Source organism: Suncus etruscus, chromosome 2 (assembly GCF_024139225.1).
Source record: "Suncus etruscus isolate mSunEtr1 chromosome 2, mSunEtr1.pri.cur, whole genome shotgun sequence".
Lineage (NCBI taxonomy): Eukaryota > Metazoa > Chordata > Mammalia > Eulipotyphla > Soricidae > Suncus > Suncus etruscus.
In genome coordinates, this window is record NC_064849.1 from 70,011,522 (window position 1) to 70,029,754 (window position 18,233).

The window sequence follows — 18,233 nt, forward strand, 5'->3', positions numbered from 1 at the left end:
TTTTTTGAGGATGTTTGCATCTGTGTTCATCAGGAATATTAGTCTGTAATTTTCTTTTCTGGCAGCATCTCTGTCTGGTTTTGGTATAAAGGTGATGTTATTTTCATAAAAGCTGTTTGGAAGTGTACCTGTTTTTTCAATTTCATGAAAGAGCCTGGCTAGGATTGGTAAGTAATTCCTCTTGAAAGGTTTGAAAGAATTCATTAGTAACTCCATCTGGGCCTGGGCTTTTCTTTTTGGGCAGACATTTGATTATCATTTTAATTTTCTCAATAGTTATGGGGTTGTTTAGATGCCCTATATCCTCCTTACTCAACTGCTGAAGGTTATAAGAGTCCAATAATTTATCCATTTCTTCCAGGTTCTCATATTTCGTGGCATAGAGTTTCTCAAAGCAGTCTCTGATTGTTGCAAGTCAGCCCCTAAAGAGGTTGACTGATGGAGGAATGGAGGATGAGGTCTTTCCCCTCCAGCTTGGAGCAAGCGTCTGCCACCCTGTCCAGCTGATGGTTCTGAGGTGAAACGATGGGTAAACAGCTCGCAGACAGTCAGGCTTGTGGAAATATTAGCTTTATTCGATGGACAAGACTGAAGTCTAAAGACTCAATATCAGTTCCAGCCAAAAGCCTCTTGCCTTCCATAGATCCTTGTTTTTATCCCCCAGAATCAGGTACTATCCAATGGTGGGATCAGATACCACCCAATGGTGGAAGCAGACTCAGGTACCACCCTAGGGTGGGGGCAGAATGCCAGGTCACACCCTAGGGTAAGGCACAATCACCAATCAGGTTAGGGTGAGTAACATAGTAATCCCCTAAAATATTTACATACACAACAATTCCCCCATTTGTTTTTAGTAAACAAACAATATTATCTACAATTATTAAAGGAAAAATTAGTAAATAATAAAAGATCAGCTGTTTGCATAAGCGCATCACAGGAAAATGTAAAGAAAAACTTCTAACCTTAACACAGGGTGTCTAAAACCAGAAATATGTATCAAGGAATCAACTACAAGCTCCTGAGAAGATTAATCTAAGACGTACATAGATCCTTCAAAGAGACACCAGAAAGGTTGTGTAGCAGGCGAGAAGAAGCACCTTTTCTGTATTTGTAGTTGTTATTGTTGGTTTTTGGGTCACACCTGGCAGTGCTCAGGAGTTACTCCTGGCAGATACCAGGATTCGAACCAATTACCTTTTGCATGTGAAGCAAAGCCTTATCTTCATGCTATCTCTCCGAACCCATTTTCATTCAAGTCCTGGTAGACCAGAAAGCCCATCTTTGAGGTCATTGAATTAGGGCCTTATTTTGGAGGAAGAATCATATACCCCCTAAAGAGTGGGGGCCACTGCAATGATGATCAATAGGCTTCTGAACTTAATCCAAGTTCTTAATCCAGGCTGAAGTCCATATGATGTCCGAAATTGATGTACCAATAAGGTCAATTATTTATAGATGGGAGCTTAAGTCACAAACCAAAACAAAATGTTTAAGGCAGAGACCCTCCCTGTGTAAATAAACAACTTGAGGGTCTATCCAAAATGGATGGAACCTCCTATAAACCTAGTATTTTGCCTATGATGCGCCCATGCAAAAAGCCCTGAGACCAGACAAAAATATCATTTAGGAAATTATAGATAACAATATCTAACCCACTAACCTAAAGTCAAGAAAGCAAAACCCTAATGTAATACAATATCAACTCCTAAGATTAAAAACTAAAATAGAAAGACATTAATTACAATAGTCAAAAGAAGTGTAGTACCAAATATAAATTTAAAGGATTACAATTATAAGAAAAATACAAAAGATGAAATTTCTACAGAGTCCAATACCAATCTGTAAAGATGAGGGGTCTGGAACTCCGAAAAGACAGGCCAAAGACACTTGATGGGTCTGAAAAATTGGGTTGAAGCCATCATGAGTTGGTTGCATTTTCTTTGGGATCGGTGCAATCTTGGGGTAGCCTTTGTAGAGATGGTCAACAATAGCACTGTGTATGTGGATGGAAAACCAGAGATTCAGATAACACAGTTTAACTGGGATCCAGAGATTGTGGGTCTTATCCATGGATCTTTTCTCTGGGGTTTTATTGTGACACAAATTTCAGGTGGCTTCATTTTCAACAAGTTTGCAGCAAACGTGGTAGAAAACTCCAACAGTCATGGATTTCTTCCTCGGGCAGAGAACAGGAGGCTTGTAATTGTGGGTGAATGAGACAAGTTGCACATGTGAAGGGAATCCTGAGAATTAAATGTTAAGGACTAGGAAGGAAGGATAAGGAAGACTAAATTGGGGAAGATAAAGTTAGGAAGGAAGATAAAGTTAGGAAAAAGGGAACTATATACAAAATATGCAAAACAGACAGACACTGAACAAGATATACATATACAGACTTCACAAAAAATATGGCCATAACACTCACTCATACCAAAAAATATTTGTTGGAAAGAATCCAAAATAGAGCAAAAGAAAAGAGAATTCAGCTGAATCAACTAAAAGTGCCTTAAAATGTATTAGCCGGCAACTGTTTAGATAAATCATTTCAAATTCAAAAAAAAATCATTTATGGCAGAGCAGAGCAGATCTGAAAGAGAATTTCATGCATAATACAAACATGGAAAACTCTGCTATAAGTGTATAACAGTATATATACAAAGTTATTGTATAACAGTAACTCTATGATAATCAATCATAGGCAAGAAGCACTGTGAAGAAAGTCCACCTAAAAATTATGTCAGTGTCTTAAAACCTAAATTGAGGGAAATAAAGCAATGATGTTAAAATAAAAAGAGTGGAAGTCGTTAAATGAGTATACCTAGAAAGAAAAACAACATTAATATGATGAAAAATATTTCTTTCAGGTGAACCTTGACTAAATTAAATTGTAAGATTTAATGATTAACTGAGACCTAGAGCAATAATGAAATTAAGACATAAATCCATCATACAAGGAAACACATTGGGGGTCCATGATTTTCGATCCATATTCATTGATCATGCCTGTGGAAAGAACCCTAGAGCATTAATAGCAACCAATAAGGAAGTCAAATGATTATCTGGTGTTCATTGTAGATCTTTAAGAAGTATAAAACAGGATGTATGCTGCTGTGGATTTCACCAATGTATTAGGGACTTTTTTGATCTTCTTGTCATCAAAATTGATCCAGTGTTGTTTTGCAGCAATTTTACAGTATGAAGTACAGTGTCCACAGTGAACTTTACCATAATGGTTTGACACTGATGATAAGTTGTATTTCTTAGTCTTGCTTTTATTCTCTGAAGTAAATTCTACTAAATTGAGGTCTTCTAAAGGAAAATCTATATAAGTGTGTATTTTTTTTTTGTTTGCCATCAAAAGTAAAATGTTTCAAGTGTATTATAAGTACTGGTGGCGTTTCCATAAGTACGTTTTCTTTTAAAAATCACTTCTAATTTTGCAGCTGTTGCACAGAACTTTGTTGTCATCCCTTAACTCTTCTTTAAAAAATTCAGAGAGGCATTTCTGTAATGTACATTTATCTGTAGATGTAACAGCCAGAGACAAATGAACAAATGTCTCATAAATCTCAGACTTTTGGTGGCATGTGAGACACTGTAGTATGGATTTGACTTGTCCTTGAAAGAGATCATAAATAATAGATTTGTGAGCCTTTTGGTGTTCTGGACTAAATTGTTCATAATTTTCATTTTTCATAAGATGTGTAGTTTTGTCTGTCATTAGATATACAGCAAGCAAGTCCTGATGTAGTCCCTCTGTTAGGAACATCAGTAGTTCGTGAGGATCCTGCTGATTGTGTCCAGCAAATTGGTCATTAAGTAAACCAATTGTTACTTTGAAGCTTTCAGGGTTAATATATCTATGAAATCCATTTCCCATGGTTTTGATGAGCCGACCAAATTCTTTGGCTAATTTACCTTCATGCCCCATTGGATTTTTTCTTGTTAATATCCTTTTTATAATGATCTTGATGAAAATACTGAGTCAAGTCTGAAATATTATATAACCATTGCAATATTGAGTTCATGTAGCAAGAGTTTCCTATATTTTGGAGCCCAGTTAAGACAGGTTCCTGTCTTTCCTTTTGCATCTCGGAGTGTAAGCGTTTATCACTACCATCAGTCTCACTCAATGTATGGTGTGTGACAGTTAAATTGTTGTTCCCTGCCCCAGAGACCTCAGCTATATTACTGCTGTTGGTGTCTGGAGTATTCTGTTTTTGCTCTGAAGGAGAGTTTATAGTCTGAACCTGATCATTTGTGCTAGTCCGATTTCTAACAAGGTGTAATGGAACCCAAAATTTCTTGGGAGGGTTGTCATTTGTAGAAACATAGGCATAACCCCTTCCTCTTAGGAGAAGATATTCAGCCATCCATTTTTCATCCTTCTTGATCCAAATAGGTTTATGGGTTGTTTCTTGTCTCTGAATATCTCCTTTAAAATATCTTTCCGCTGCAGTGTAACTTTCCCCTTGGGGTAAGTTTAAGTAATTTAGTGTGATAAGAGTCAAAGATAGCAAGTCCGTTGGTGGTAAACCTCTTTTTCTATTTTTTTGTAATTGAGTTTTTAAGGTTCTGTGTGTCCTTTCTACAATGGCCTGTCCCCTACAATTGTAAGGAATTCCTTTCAGATGTCTTATCTGCCATTCTTTACAAAAAAATTAAAAAGTTTTGCTAACATAGGCTGGCCCATTATTAGTTTTTATAGAATATGGAATACCCACCACAGAAAAACATTGTAAAAGAAAACTACAAACAGCCTTAGATTTTTGAGAAGACATGGGAATTGCCCACATAAAACGAGAATAAGTGTCCACCACAACATGAAGATAAGGTTTTCTTGGAAATAAATCTGTTTGAGTTATATCCATTTGCCAAAGTTCGTTAGACTGTAAGCCTCTTGGGTTTGCTCCTGCTATGTGAGTCTTTTTTGTTAACGGTGCACATATGTTGCAGTTTTCTACAATTTCTCTAGCTTGCCTCCATGGAATTTGATAATTCACATGTAAATGGCCAGCATTTGTGTGTAGGGCTGAATGTTCCTCTACAGGTGATTTAAATATAGGCATTGCTAGCAAGTCAGCAGTTTTATTTCCTTGAGCCATCAGTCCTGGAAGACCTGAGTGGGCTCTAATATGCATGATAAAGATGAGCTCAGTTTGTTTTTGAAGAAGCTGCTGTAATCGTTTAAGTTCTGTATGATCGGGTTATTAGCGTTAAGGGAAGCAGTGACTATCACATGACATAAATTTACCACATACAAAGAATCAGAAACTATATTCATGGTTTCAGATACATTTTTTATAGGTAAATTAACGTTACTAATTCAACTTTCTGTGCAGATTTATATTTGGTATCTATAGTCATATTAATGTTGTCTCCAGTTATTTCTCCTTTTTCATTTTGGGATCCATCGATGTAAAATACCTTGGCATTGGGAATAGGGGAATCCCAAACAATTGAAGAAATAACAAACTGAGTTTTCTTTAAAAAGTCCCAAGTTTTTCCTGCTGGATAATGGGAGGATATTTCTCCTGTGAAATCTGAGAGGTACTTTTGTAGAGATTCATTAAGAGGCAATATTGACTCAATTTCCTTTTTTGGTATTGGCAAAACTATTATATCTGGGTCAAAACCTAGTAAAGATATAGATCTGAGTCTTGCCTTGATAATAATCTCTGAAATCGGTTGCAAGTAGGGGACAACTGAGTGAGGCTCTTTGTTATGTAAATATACCCATTCCAAAGGTCCTGACTGTTGCATCAAGGCCCCTGTGGGGGTTTCTATAGTAGGAAAGATTAACAGAAATACCTTTTCTCCTGGGATAAATCTAAAGAGAAGATGTCCAATTCATTTTTCATCCTCCTTGATCCAAATAGGTTTATGGGTTACCCTTTCAGTCTCTCCAATATCTGTAGTGATCTCCCCCTTTTCATTTCTAATATGAGTTATCAAGTTTCTCTCTTTCTTTGTGAGTTTTGCTAATGTTCTATTAATCTTGTTTATTTTTTCAAAAAAACAATTTCTGCTTTCCTTGATCTTTCAGATTGTTTTTGGGTTTCCAGTTCATTGATTTCTGCTCTGAGCTTTATTATTTCCTTCTGTATTTCTATTTTTGGTTCCTTTTATTTTCTAGATTAATAAGCTGTGTCATAAAGCTGTTTAGGTTTTCCCCTTCTTCCTGACGTGTTCTTGCAAAGCTATAAATTTTTCTATCAGTACTGCTGTTGCTGTGGCCCATGGATTCTGATAATTTGTGTCTTCATTGTATTTGTTTCCAGGAAAGTTTTGATTTCTTCTTTGTTTTCATCTTGGACCTACTGGTTGTTCATTAGCAGGCTGTTTAATTTCCAGTTATTAAAGTTTTTCTTCTGTGTCCCTTTGTAGTTCACATCTAAATTCAGAGCCTTGTGGTCAGCAAAGATAGCCTGAAAAATTTCTATCCTCTTGATTTTATGGAGATATGTTTTATGTGCCAGCATGTGGTCTAACCTGGAGAATGCCCCATGTATATTGGAGAAGAATGTATATCCAGGTTTCTGGGGATGGAGTGTCCTATATATATATCTACTAGTCCTCTTTCTTCCATTTCTCTTTACAGGGCTAGTATATTTTTTGTTGGGTTTCAGTCTTTTTGAACGAGCAAGTGTTGATAAGGCCCTGTTGAGTTCTTCCACAATTATTATGTTATTGTTGATGTCTTCTTTCAAATTTGTCAATAATTTTATTAGATAATTTGCTGATTTCTCATTGGGTACGTATATGTTTAGTAGTGTGATTTCTTCCTGTTGCACATATCCCTTGATTAGTATGAAGTGTCCATCTTTGTCCTTTACAACTTTTCTGAGTCTAAAGTTGTTGTAATCCAAAAAAAAAAAAAAAAGGCCTGGAGAGATAGCACAGCGGCTTTTGCCTTGCAAGCAGCCGATCCAGGACCAAAGGTGGTTAGTTCAAATCCCGTGTCCCATATGGTCCCCCGTGCCTGCCAGGAGCTCTTTCTGAGCAGACAGCCAGGAATAACCCTTGAGCAACGCCGGGTGTGGCCCAAAAACCAAAATAAATAAATAAAAATAAATAAATAAATAAATAAAGTTGTCATCCGATATTAATATGGCCATCCCAGCTTTTTTTAAAGGGTTTGTTTGCTTGGATGATTTTCTTCCAGCCTTTGGTTTTTAGTCTCTGTTTGTTCTGACTATTCAGGGGTGTTTCTTGTAGGCAGCAGAAGGTTGGGTTCATCTTTTTGATCCATTTCACCACTCTGTGCCTCTTACTTGGTACTTTTAGTCTATTGACATTGAGGGAGATGATTGTCATAGGATTTAGTGTCATCTTTGTTTATAGGTTTTGTGTGTTTGTTGGACTGTCTTGTCTTAAATTAGACCTTTCAGTTTTTCCTTTAAGGCTAGTTTTTCATCTGTGAAGTTTCTGAGATGTTGCTTATCCTTGAAGCTATGTATCCTTCCTTCAAACGTGAACATGAATCGGGCTGGGTGCAGTATTCTAGGTGAGACATCCATTTCATTAAGTCTTGTTACAATACCCCCTCACTGTACTCTGGCCTTGAAAGTTTCTTGTGACATGTCTGCTATAAGTCTTAAGGATGCTACTCTATATGTAATTTTCCTTTTTGATCTTGCTCCTTTCAGTATTCTATCTCTATCTGTAAGATTTGTCAATGTAACTAGGATACATCTTGGGGTATTTTCTTCAGGTGTCTTTTAGCTGGTAGTCTTCAGGAATGCAGGATTTGACTGCATGCAGTCTTTAGCTCTGGGAGTTTCTCTGTGATGATATTATTGACTGTTAATTTTTCCTGGGGATCTCCTTCCTGGGCCTCTGTGACTCCAATGATTCTTACATTGTTTTTGTTGAGTTTATCAAAGACTTCTATTTTCATCTGTTCACATTCCTTGAGTACTTTTTCCATTGTCTGATTGTTTTCCTTAAGGTTATTTTCCAATCTCTTCTGTTGTATAGAGTTGTTCTGCATTTGATCTTCTAGTTCACTGATTCTGTCCTAAGCTGCTGTTACCCTGTTGAAGAGTCTGTCCATTGAGTTTTTCAGTTGAGTTACCATGTTTTTCAGATTTGTTATTTTAGTTTGGAGTTTTCTGATTTATATATTTGTGTTCTGTTCAGCTAGAGCTATGTTTTCTGTGATTTCCATGGGATCTTCCATATTTCTATTCCAAAATCCTTATCTGAGAGGTTAATCAGATGGTATTTTTTGGGCCATCAGAGCTATCATCTTCATTCTCTGTATATGGTGTTTGCCTACGAGATCTCCCCATTGGCACACTTGTAGTGTGAATTTTTCTGTGTGTTGTGATGGGGGTTCATCAGTTAGAAAGAGTGCGGCTGCAAAGTGCAGTGGAGTGGCTGTGCTCTTCTGGGACCTCCCGGAGACAGTTTTTTGGGCCCTTCCTAGCTTCAGAAGATCAGAGAAGAGAAACATGCAAAGCCAACAGGTCTCTTCAGCTTCTCCAAGTTGCCCATCTCACAGCAGGGATGACTCCTCCACAAACAAAGGAGCTAGTTCTTGGTGCATCCCTGATAGCTGGTTTTCACATGCCCCGTCTTTCTTGGCCTTTTGGCCAAGTGGCTCCAGTAGACAGTTTTTTGGGCCCTTCCTAGCCCTCTGAGGAAAGCTTCAGGAGATCAGAGAAGAGAAACACTCAAAGCAAAAAGGTCCCTCAGCTTCTCCCGGTTGCCAATCTCACAGCAGGGAGGACTCCTCCGCCTACTAATTACTTTCATTACTTATTTACATTTAAACCACATTCGAGTTCCAGCCAAATTCTTAGGAATAAATGGCTTATGCTTGAGGCTTCATGCTCCCTGATTGTGCCTTGGGGGGGGGGGGGTCGGTACTTGGCAAGAGATTCTGGCAGCAGTGGCTGGACTTGGGAATGCAGCTGGCCAGCTGCTCATGCCCTCGCCCTGCTCCCCTGTGCTTGGCACTATGCGGAAGGGTTAGGGGATGACCGGACACCACCACTGGCTTCTGCTGGGTACCTCTGCACCTCATGACTGCAAATATCGTTTTTTTTTATTGTTTCTATGTTAGGCAAATATGGACATATAACATAACACTTGTATAGTTCACTGTATTAATTTCTTTAGCACTATGTGATGCTCTTCTTTTTAGCATGCTATGCTATATATTTTTTGCTAGAACTATATTTTATTAGAGATAAAAATAACTCCATTGGGGTCGGAGAGATAGCACAGCTGTAGGGTGTTTGCCTTGCATGCGGCCAACCTGGGAGGAACCTGATTCGATTTCTGGCATCCCATATGGTCCCCCACCTGGGGTGATTTCTGAGTGCAGAGCCAAAAGTAACCAAATAGCGCCAATGGGTTTGACCCAAAAACCTATCAATCAATCAACCGATAAACAAAGTTTTTTTTTTTAAAAATAATTTCATGATAATGCAAAACTTTTAAGTTAGAACCATTATATTTGAACCAGAATAATAGCACAATAGGGCGTTTGCCTTGCACGTGGCTGACTCAGTATGGACCTGGGTTTAATCTCCAGCGTCTCATTTGATCTCCCTCCCCAGAAGCAATTTTTGAGCGCATAGCCAGGAAAACCCTGAGCATCACCGGGTGTGAACCCCCCCCTCAAAAAAAAAAAAAAAACCCAAAACCAAACCAAAACAGAACAAACTAAAAGAAAACCAAAAATAAAAAAATTTACGTAGATATCTTGAGTACACTGGTGTGTACATTCATTTGATCTAGTGTGTTTCCTTTATCTTACTCTTGAGCCTTCACATCCTAAAACTGTTGCTTTATGAATTCTCCATTATTGAGTGTGCCTTTTCTGAGTTTTCTTTTGTCTCTTTAGTTTCTTATAACATTTTAAAATAACATAACACTTGTATACTTCACTGTATTAATTTCTTTAGCACTATATGATGCTCTTCTTTCTAGCATGCTATGCTATATTTTTTCTAGAACTATATTTTATTTGATTTGGTAGTAATATACATGCTCCATGTCTTTGAGATGGGATTATGGAAAGTTCTGTCTGTCTGTCTGTCTGTCTGTCTGTCTGTCTCTCACCCCCCCCACACTTGAACTATTTAAACATTTACAGCAGGTGGCGCTGTTACTTAATTTTATTTTTAATTTAAAAATACTTTTGTGATTTCATGGATAGAATTCAGAGCCTCACCCTTGTAAGGTAAGTGATGGAATGCTGAATATATCTTCGAATCTAATTTCATAATTTTCCCTTCTAGTAGCTCCTTGACGCACTGAAGTTCACATTTGTTGTAGTTTTATCAAGAGTGTGGGTTAGGACACACTGAAGTTCACATTTGTTGTAGTTTTTATCAAGAATGTGGGTTAGGCGTCACATACATTGGGAATATACTAGGATGTTAGCTTTATGTCCCTCCTTTTAGGGTACAACAACTAAGACTTAACACAGGTCATTGTCAGTGCATTTTTATTGTTCTCAATACTGGGATCTTATCCTTTTAGGAGTATCACCTTCCAACCAGATCAGAGATATCTGAATCAAAAGTTTATTTCTCTTCACAGCTTTTCTCTCCTTGCCAAGGTCACTAGATGTTTCATTAATCCTGATAGATTCTAAGTCCCCTAACCTGAGCCATAGCTTCCAGACATTTCTTTTCTCTCATACTCTGTCCAATGAAGCATTTTCCCCAATTGTGTCCCTACAGTGCATTTGGTGTTTGTTTCTGCAGAGCTTTGGTCTCATGTCATGCTGTATGACTATTACATTGTTTGGTTTCTGCTTTAACTTCTAACTTTCCTTGGGTGTGAAGCAAGGACCCCCCCTCTTTATTTTGATCAGCATTATTAGAAGTTATTTCTTTAGGTTTTCAAAATAATTTGCTTAAAATTATATGCTTATAGGTTTTTCTTTTCTTTTTTTTTAATAAAAATCTGCTCCTAGTCAACTGTACTTTGTACATCTTCCTTTCTTTCAGTTAGTTGATTAGATTATCTAGTAGAATCCACAATTGGAAAATAATTCCAGAGTAAAAATAAACATAAAACCTAAAATTCTCAAATTTCTTGAAAAAGCATAGAGGAAACGCTCCTTTGCCTTTTGTCTTTTTAATAATTTTGTATGATACAAAAAGCACAGTAATAAAGGCAAAATTAATAAGAAGAGCTAAATAAAATTAAAAGTTTTTACAAGCAAAAGGACAATTGGCACCATAAAATTGCAATGTATGGATTGAGAAAAATATTTGTAAACCATATATCTAATAGAGGAGTTTATATCAAAAATTCAAAATCTCACACAACTACACAGCAAAGAAAACAAAGAAACAAACACAACAGCAAAATATATCTATGCTTCCAGAGAAGACATATAAATATGATTGATAGGAACACAAAAGAGCATAAATAATCAAGAAAATTCAAATCAAAATGAATGAGATATTACTTCACACTTACTGGAATGAATATCATAAAAATAGAGAAGTATAAGTCTTGGCAAAAGAATTAAGGAAGGGAACTCCAGAATATTTTTGCTGAGAATATAAATTAGTATAGTCCATATGTAATACAGAAGGAATTCTTTAAGAAATTTAAAAAAGTTATTTTAGAGTTACCATATGTTCTTGTCATCCTCCTTTTGACTTTATATCCAAAATACTGAAATCAAGGTCTCAAAAATATATGTGCATTTTCATGCTAATTGTAGTATTAATTATAATGGTCATGAAATAGAAGCAATATAAGTGTTTATTTTAGAAAATAGATAAAGAAAATATAGTATTGATAAAAAGTATAGGACCTAGAGAGAAAGTACCTAGATGAAGGCACTAGACTTGTATGCAGCCTCTTCTGATTCGATCCCTGCACCATATGAGCCCAAGTACTACCAGGTGTGTGCTGGAGTGCCCTGATAACTAGGATGATAAAATAATACTTGATAATTGGATATAACATAGGGTCCAAGCGGTATTGTGTACTTGGGCTTTGCATTAATGATGGTGTTTAAAAAAGTAATTTAAAAATAAATATAAAGCACAATTATCAAAGTATATAGTTAGATTAAGGGTTACCTGGCACTAAAATGCATGGGGAAGGATTGCTACTTGGCATGGAGAACTTTTTTGAGGTACTATAAATAATCTAAAACTAGGTTGTGGGGCCCAGAGAGATAGCACAGTTGTTTGCTTTGCAAGCAGCAGATCCAGGACCTAAGGTGGTTGGTTTAAATCCCTGTGTCCCATATAGTCCCCCGTGCCTGCCAGGAGCTATTTCTGAGCAGACAGCCAGGAGTAGCCCCTGAGCACCGCCGGGTGTGGCCCAAAAACCAAAAAAAAAAAAAAAAAAAAAAAAATTGAAACTAGGTTGTGGTGATGCTTGCGCAACTTTATTTACTAAAATGTCATTGATTTTCTAGAACACTATTTATACTTGTACTATACTGTATTATTTGTAACTATATCTCAGAAAACTACTTTTTTTGATTTACTAGTGAACAGGAAGTGAAATAAATATTTAATACTAAGCAAAAAAAAAACCCCTGCTCAGTTGTTCTAGAATCATTGCTACACTTCTTGAGATTCCTCCTCCAGTTAAAAATAAAAATAAATGTATGTGTATACAGGTATTATTTATGTACAGGATATTATTCAGTCTTGAGAAAGAAGGAAAATCTACCATTTGAACGAGCCTGGATAAACTTTGATGGCATTGTGCTAAATTAAACAGTCTGGATGTCAGAGCCATAACACAAGGTGTAGGGAGTGATTTCTGAGTGCAGAGCCAGTAGTAACCTCCAGCGCTGTCTGGTGTGGCCCAAAAACAAGGAAAAAAAAACAGTCAGAGTTAAATGGAGCACTGAGCATGGTATGGTACTGCCTGAGGATAATGAGAACAGTTAAATAAAAACAGTAACTCAAGAGGTGGGAATATGGTAAATTCATGTCTTCAAAACAATCATCTTGTCTGAATGACAACAAGAAGGAGTTTTCATAAAAAAAGGACATTTTTTTAGAAAGGGTTGGTTCCAGACTAGTTGGTACCAGAATGAAGAAAATTTCCCCTTCTGGGTTAATTTCTTGAAGCATAATTTCTCTGTAAATCTAAACATAGTAAGGATGAGGCTTTGGAAGAAGGGTGAACTGAGGACACAAATCTTTAGGCTTTGTGAAAAAAAGTGTTGTTTTTTTTTTGCCTCATATTGATCTTATGATGCTGAGATTTTCAAATATTACATCTTACTTATGTATTACATTTTAATTAATCTGGGAACACTTAAAAATAAAAATAAAATGATTCCTATAACTTTTAGGTTAAGTGTGCAGGTGCAGTTAGGTGTCCTCTCCTTTTTTCTTTCCCTAAGAAAACACAAAAGAAAACTTAAGTTTCATACTGCATAAATGTGACCATTTTTGTGATCACCTTTTATTAAATGTAAGAAAACCAGATAATAATGACATAGTAAAAGGTTCTCATGCACAGAACTTTACATATTTAGTGTTAAATTTATACTTTTGGATAAAAATAAAATATAGACCTCTGAATACCACTTGAGATTGTCCTCCTTAACTCCTCAAAAAAGATAAACTGCAGAGCTGAGCAGATAATACTGGGGTTAGGACAAATAGCTTGCATGTGTTTAAGCCTGTTTTTATTCCTGGCATCACCTGGCCCCTCCAGCACCATTAAGTATGAACCTGGTGGTCTTCAAGCATTTTGAGAGTTGTCTTGGTGATTCTCAACACTGTAGAGCCACAGCAGAACTATCTACTTAAACCTCATCACACACTGTCTAACCCTGTCAGCTCGTTGTCAACAGTGACTCCCTTTACTACCCCCAAATAAATTACAAGTGAAAATTATAGAATTTAAAAATTCATGATCATGAAATCACTTCACTTTTGAATATAAGAAGAATGTTTTGAAAGTGATGAGGGAAATACATATCATAAGATATAAATTAATAGAAAGTAAATTCTTGGGGCCTGAACCATAGCACCTGATCCAGGATGGACCTCGGTTTGATCCCTGGCATCCCAATCCAGGAGCAATTTCTGAGCACATAGTCAGGAGTAACCTCTGAGTGACACCAGGTGTGGCCCAAACCCCCCAAAAGTAAATTCTTGACTGAAAAGCTAGAAAGAGAATACTCTTAAATAAAACCAAGTTAAAGAAATTAATGAAGCAATTAAGAAAAAATGTAGAGTTATATGAGCAAACATTCTCACTTGCTAATACTTTGAATATATCTGGCTTGTTAGTTTTAGTTAGGTTAGTATCTAGGTCAGAATTGAACTTGAGAAGTAGACACACTATGAATAATGAAGTAAGCTATATAACATAGTAATTATACCCTAACAATTGTGGAAGTACCTGGGACAAATAATGGTAAACAGTGTGGAACTGTGAAGTAATGAGTCAGCACCAAGTAATCAATCTAAAGAAAGTAAATACACAGTCAATGAGTTTATAAAGAAAGAGCTGGTAGATATAAATGATGTGAACTTATTTCTTCTGTGGATTTCCAGTAAAGGCTCCAGTCATGACTTGTAGTAAAGAATTGGATACAGAAGTCAAAGAAAAAGCTAGTTTAAATACCTTAAATACTTCTGTAATCTTAATCATAATGACCAGAGTAATTAAATCAGAAACAAATTAAATGTGCTTTCCTCTTCCCCTTCTCTATGAAAATTGTTTCTTTTGACTCTGCAGCCATGATATTTGTTTTGTGAAATTGTGTTCATGGTCATCCAGCCTGCCAGTTTATAACCAATAACATTTCTTGGTCTGTCGCCATGTCTGTCAATAGACTGGCCTTCAAATAATAATGGAATACAACTTTCAATACTTATACTTTTATACAAAAAGCTGTTTAAAGCCAATCGGCTAGAGTGATAATACAGCAGGCAAGTTACCTTGCATGTGTCTGACCCAGGTTCAAACCCTGGTCCTATCCAAGATCCCCTGAATTCACTAGGATTGATCCCTGAGTGCAGTGTCAGGAGTACTCCCTGAGCAAAAACCGGAGATGACCTTCTAAAGAAACAATCAATCCACTCCCCCAAGTTAAAAGTCTCCCAAATCCCCAAACAAACAAAAACAACAATATAAACAACAAAAATTCAAAACAAAAAATATGAGGTGAATGTTTTTAGATTTTATTTTTCACTGCCTCTGGAATAGAGTTAGACAACCAAGAGTGCTTATTAACATCTGTTGACTTGGCATTCCCCAGTATTTTTTAGATGATGGCTTTCTTAGCTTTAATTCCCCAAATCTCTTAGGTCCAGGTGAAACAATTATCATAAATTCCCATAAGTCTCATACAATATCTTGGAAAGCAAATAATACATTTTCTGTTGCTTAATAAATCCCATTGCAAGATGACTTCTTGGTCAATTCCCAAGTCCTTACTAAACCGTTTTATCTACAGTTGCTAAGCAACTAATAGTTCACCTAGGTCATCTATTTACATTTAAAATGCTCTTTAATGTTCTATGTCAGAGGCTCCTTAGCATTCTGAATATTCTAAAACACTTATTTACTTGTAGATCTAGATCTGGTAAGCAAAGGTGCTTTACAAATTATTTCTATTCATCTACATTGATTTACTAATTCCCTTTCCATAACTAAAACTAATAAAATAGCTTGCCTATGTTGAAGAATTCAAAGATAAAGAAATTTATCTTTCTCATTGATGTAAAATATTCTTTAGGAGACAAGGTAAAATGTTAAGTGATAGATGTAGGATGAACAGACCTATTATAACAAAAGAAAAAAGATAAAATGCCTTCCTTGGGCAGTATGGATACATTTTACAAGACAATTATAAATCAGTACTTAATTCATGAAAAATGCTAGAAAAATAATTTTATATTTCTTATATGACTCAATCAGATAAATTTTACATGAAAATGCATCTAAAATTTTCACTAAGGCTTACTAGTTCTTTGATTCTTTACTGAAGCTGCTCTAGAATATTCTTTAAAAGCCATACACTTTTTATGGTAACAATACCCTAAGTACATATCCTTGCTTCAAATCATTCATATTAAATAATTGTACTGGTATTTATCACACTCTCCTGAGTAAGTACTTACTTAAAGTTATTTCTTATCCTTAGAATTATATAGAAGAATGGATTGGCAAATATGTAGATAAGTATATCTGTTGAAAATGTTATATTAGTAATGAAGATGTTATTTTAATTTCTATGATTCAAGTGACATTTTGTGTGATTTAAAAGATCCTATACTTAACTTTTTAAACTCATTTGACAAAAAAGGTGATAAGAATAATAAGTCTACTTTTTTCATAGAGTAAACAAAGTCTGTGAAAGAATCCTTGAAATGGAATTCTTGCTTCAATAAAATTATGCTTTGTTTTAATTTTTTTCCCTTCTATATAGGCTTCTACCTTTCACTCAGGACAATGGATGCTGCCAATGAGTCTGTTGTTACCGAATTTGTTTTGCTGGGCCTCTCTAACTCCTGGGAATTACAGATGTTTTTCTTCATTGTGTTTTCATTATTTTATGTGGCAACAATGGTGGGTAATAGCCTTATAGTCATTACAGTCATAGCTGATTCTCATCTACAATCACCTATGTATTTCCTGCTTACCAACCTTTCCATTATTGACATGTCCCTTGCTTCTTTTGCCACTCCTAAAATGATCATAGACTATATCACTGGACATAGAACCATCTCCTTTGATGGCTGTATTACCCAGATATTTTTCCTACACCTTTTTACTGGCACAGAGATAATATTGCTTATGGCCATGTCTTTTGATAGATATATTGCAATATGCAAGCCACTTCATTATGCTTCAATCATGAGTCCCCGGATATGTCTTGCCCTTGTGGTGATGGCTTGGATTGTGGGAGTCATGCATTCAATGAGCCAGGTCATATTTGCTCTCACATTACCATTCTGTGGCCCCAATGAAGTCGACAGCTTTTTTTGTGACTTGCCTGTAGTATTTCAGCTGGCTTGTGTGAATACTTATGTGCTGGGTCTTTTCATGATTTCAACCAGTGGCATAATTGCTTTATCCTGCTTTATTCTTTTATTCAATTCTTATGTTATTGTACTATTTACTATCAAGCAACATTCTTCAGGAGGCTCATCAAAGGCTCTTTCTACTTGCACAGCTCATTTCATTGTTGTCTTCATGTTCTTTGGGCCATGCATCTTCATCTATATGTGGCCACTGAGTAGTTTTCTTGTAGACAAGATCTTGTCTGTGTTTTATACCATCTTTACTCCTATTCTGAACCCAGTCATCTATACATTGAGGAATCAAGACGTGAAAACAGCCATAAAGAAACTGAGAAATAGGCTTCTAAATTTTAACAAGGCAACTCCTTTGCAGTATTTTTAGTTCTGATTTCTTGTGAAATTCATTTTATATTATGATATTTTTCATTAAATATTAAAACTATAATTTAAGGACTATAAAAGAAAAAAAGCATTAATAAGTCTTCATAGTGATCCATATCATGAGTTTTATCATGACTTCAAAGACAAATAATTTTTGACTTTGTGAAAAGACAATATATTTTACTGAATTTAATTTAATATTTATAACTTTTATTTATGCTTAAAATTTGGGGGTGAGAGATAGCATGGAGGTAAGGCATTTGCCTTGCATGCAGAAGTACCGTGGTTCAAATGCCGGCATCCCATATGGTCCCCCGAGCCTGCCAGGAGTGTAGAGCCAGGAGTAACTCCTGAGGGCTGCCAGGTGTAACCCAAAAACCCAACCCCCCAAAAAATTGGGGGGTGAATATAACAATCTATTAAGTTTTCATATTATTTTTTTTACTTGCAATCCTACTTGACTACCTACACAACCACTGTGCCAGTATCTTACCACCACTTCCTCCACCATTTTTACAGATCTCTATTCTGTCTCTGCTACTGATTTCCAGCTTCAATTTTCTAGTAATGAATTGCCCAAGATTATTATGTATAGTATTGGTCACAATTTCTGTAGTTCTTAACAAATTATAATTTTTGAGATTTGTGAATGATTAATTAAAAGTTTTCTTAGTCATGATTTAAAACAATAAATTTTAGAAAGTTGGGTTGACAAAAATAAGTTATTTCAGAATGAGGAACAGTTATAAAAATGCCAGGAGGTATTTGTACTGATAATTTTCATTATTTCATATTAATAGAACAATCTATTTTCTAGAAAAGAACAAGAATTTTAAAGGAGAATTACTTTAAAGAACT

The 18,233-nt window shown here is 35.9% G+C and overlaps 1 protein-coding gene across 1 annotated transcript; it reads left to right on the forward strand.

Annotated features, from left to right (window-relative positions):
• Positions 1–16,422: 16,422 nt before the first annotated feature.
• Positions 16,423–17,376, forward strand: LOC126001384 (olfactory receptor 4K2). Its single transcript, XM_049768643.1, has one exon. It carries the CDS (start codon positions 16,423–16,425, stop codon positions 17,374–17,376), a length of 954 nt encoding a protein of 317 aa, XP_049624600.1.
• Positions 17,377–18,233: the final 857 nt, after the last annotated feature.

Coding starts and splice junctions, on each gene's coding strand:
- LOC126001384 (XM_049768643.1), top strand. CDS start 16,423: ATGGATGCTGCCAATGAGTCTGTTGTTACCGAATTTGTTTTGCTGGGC.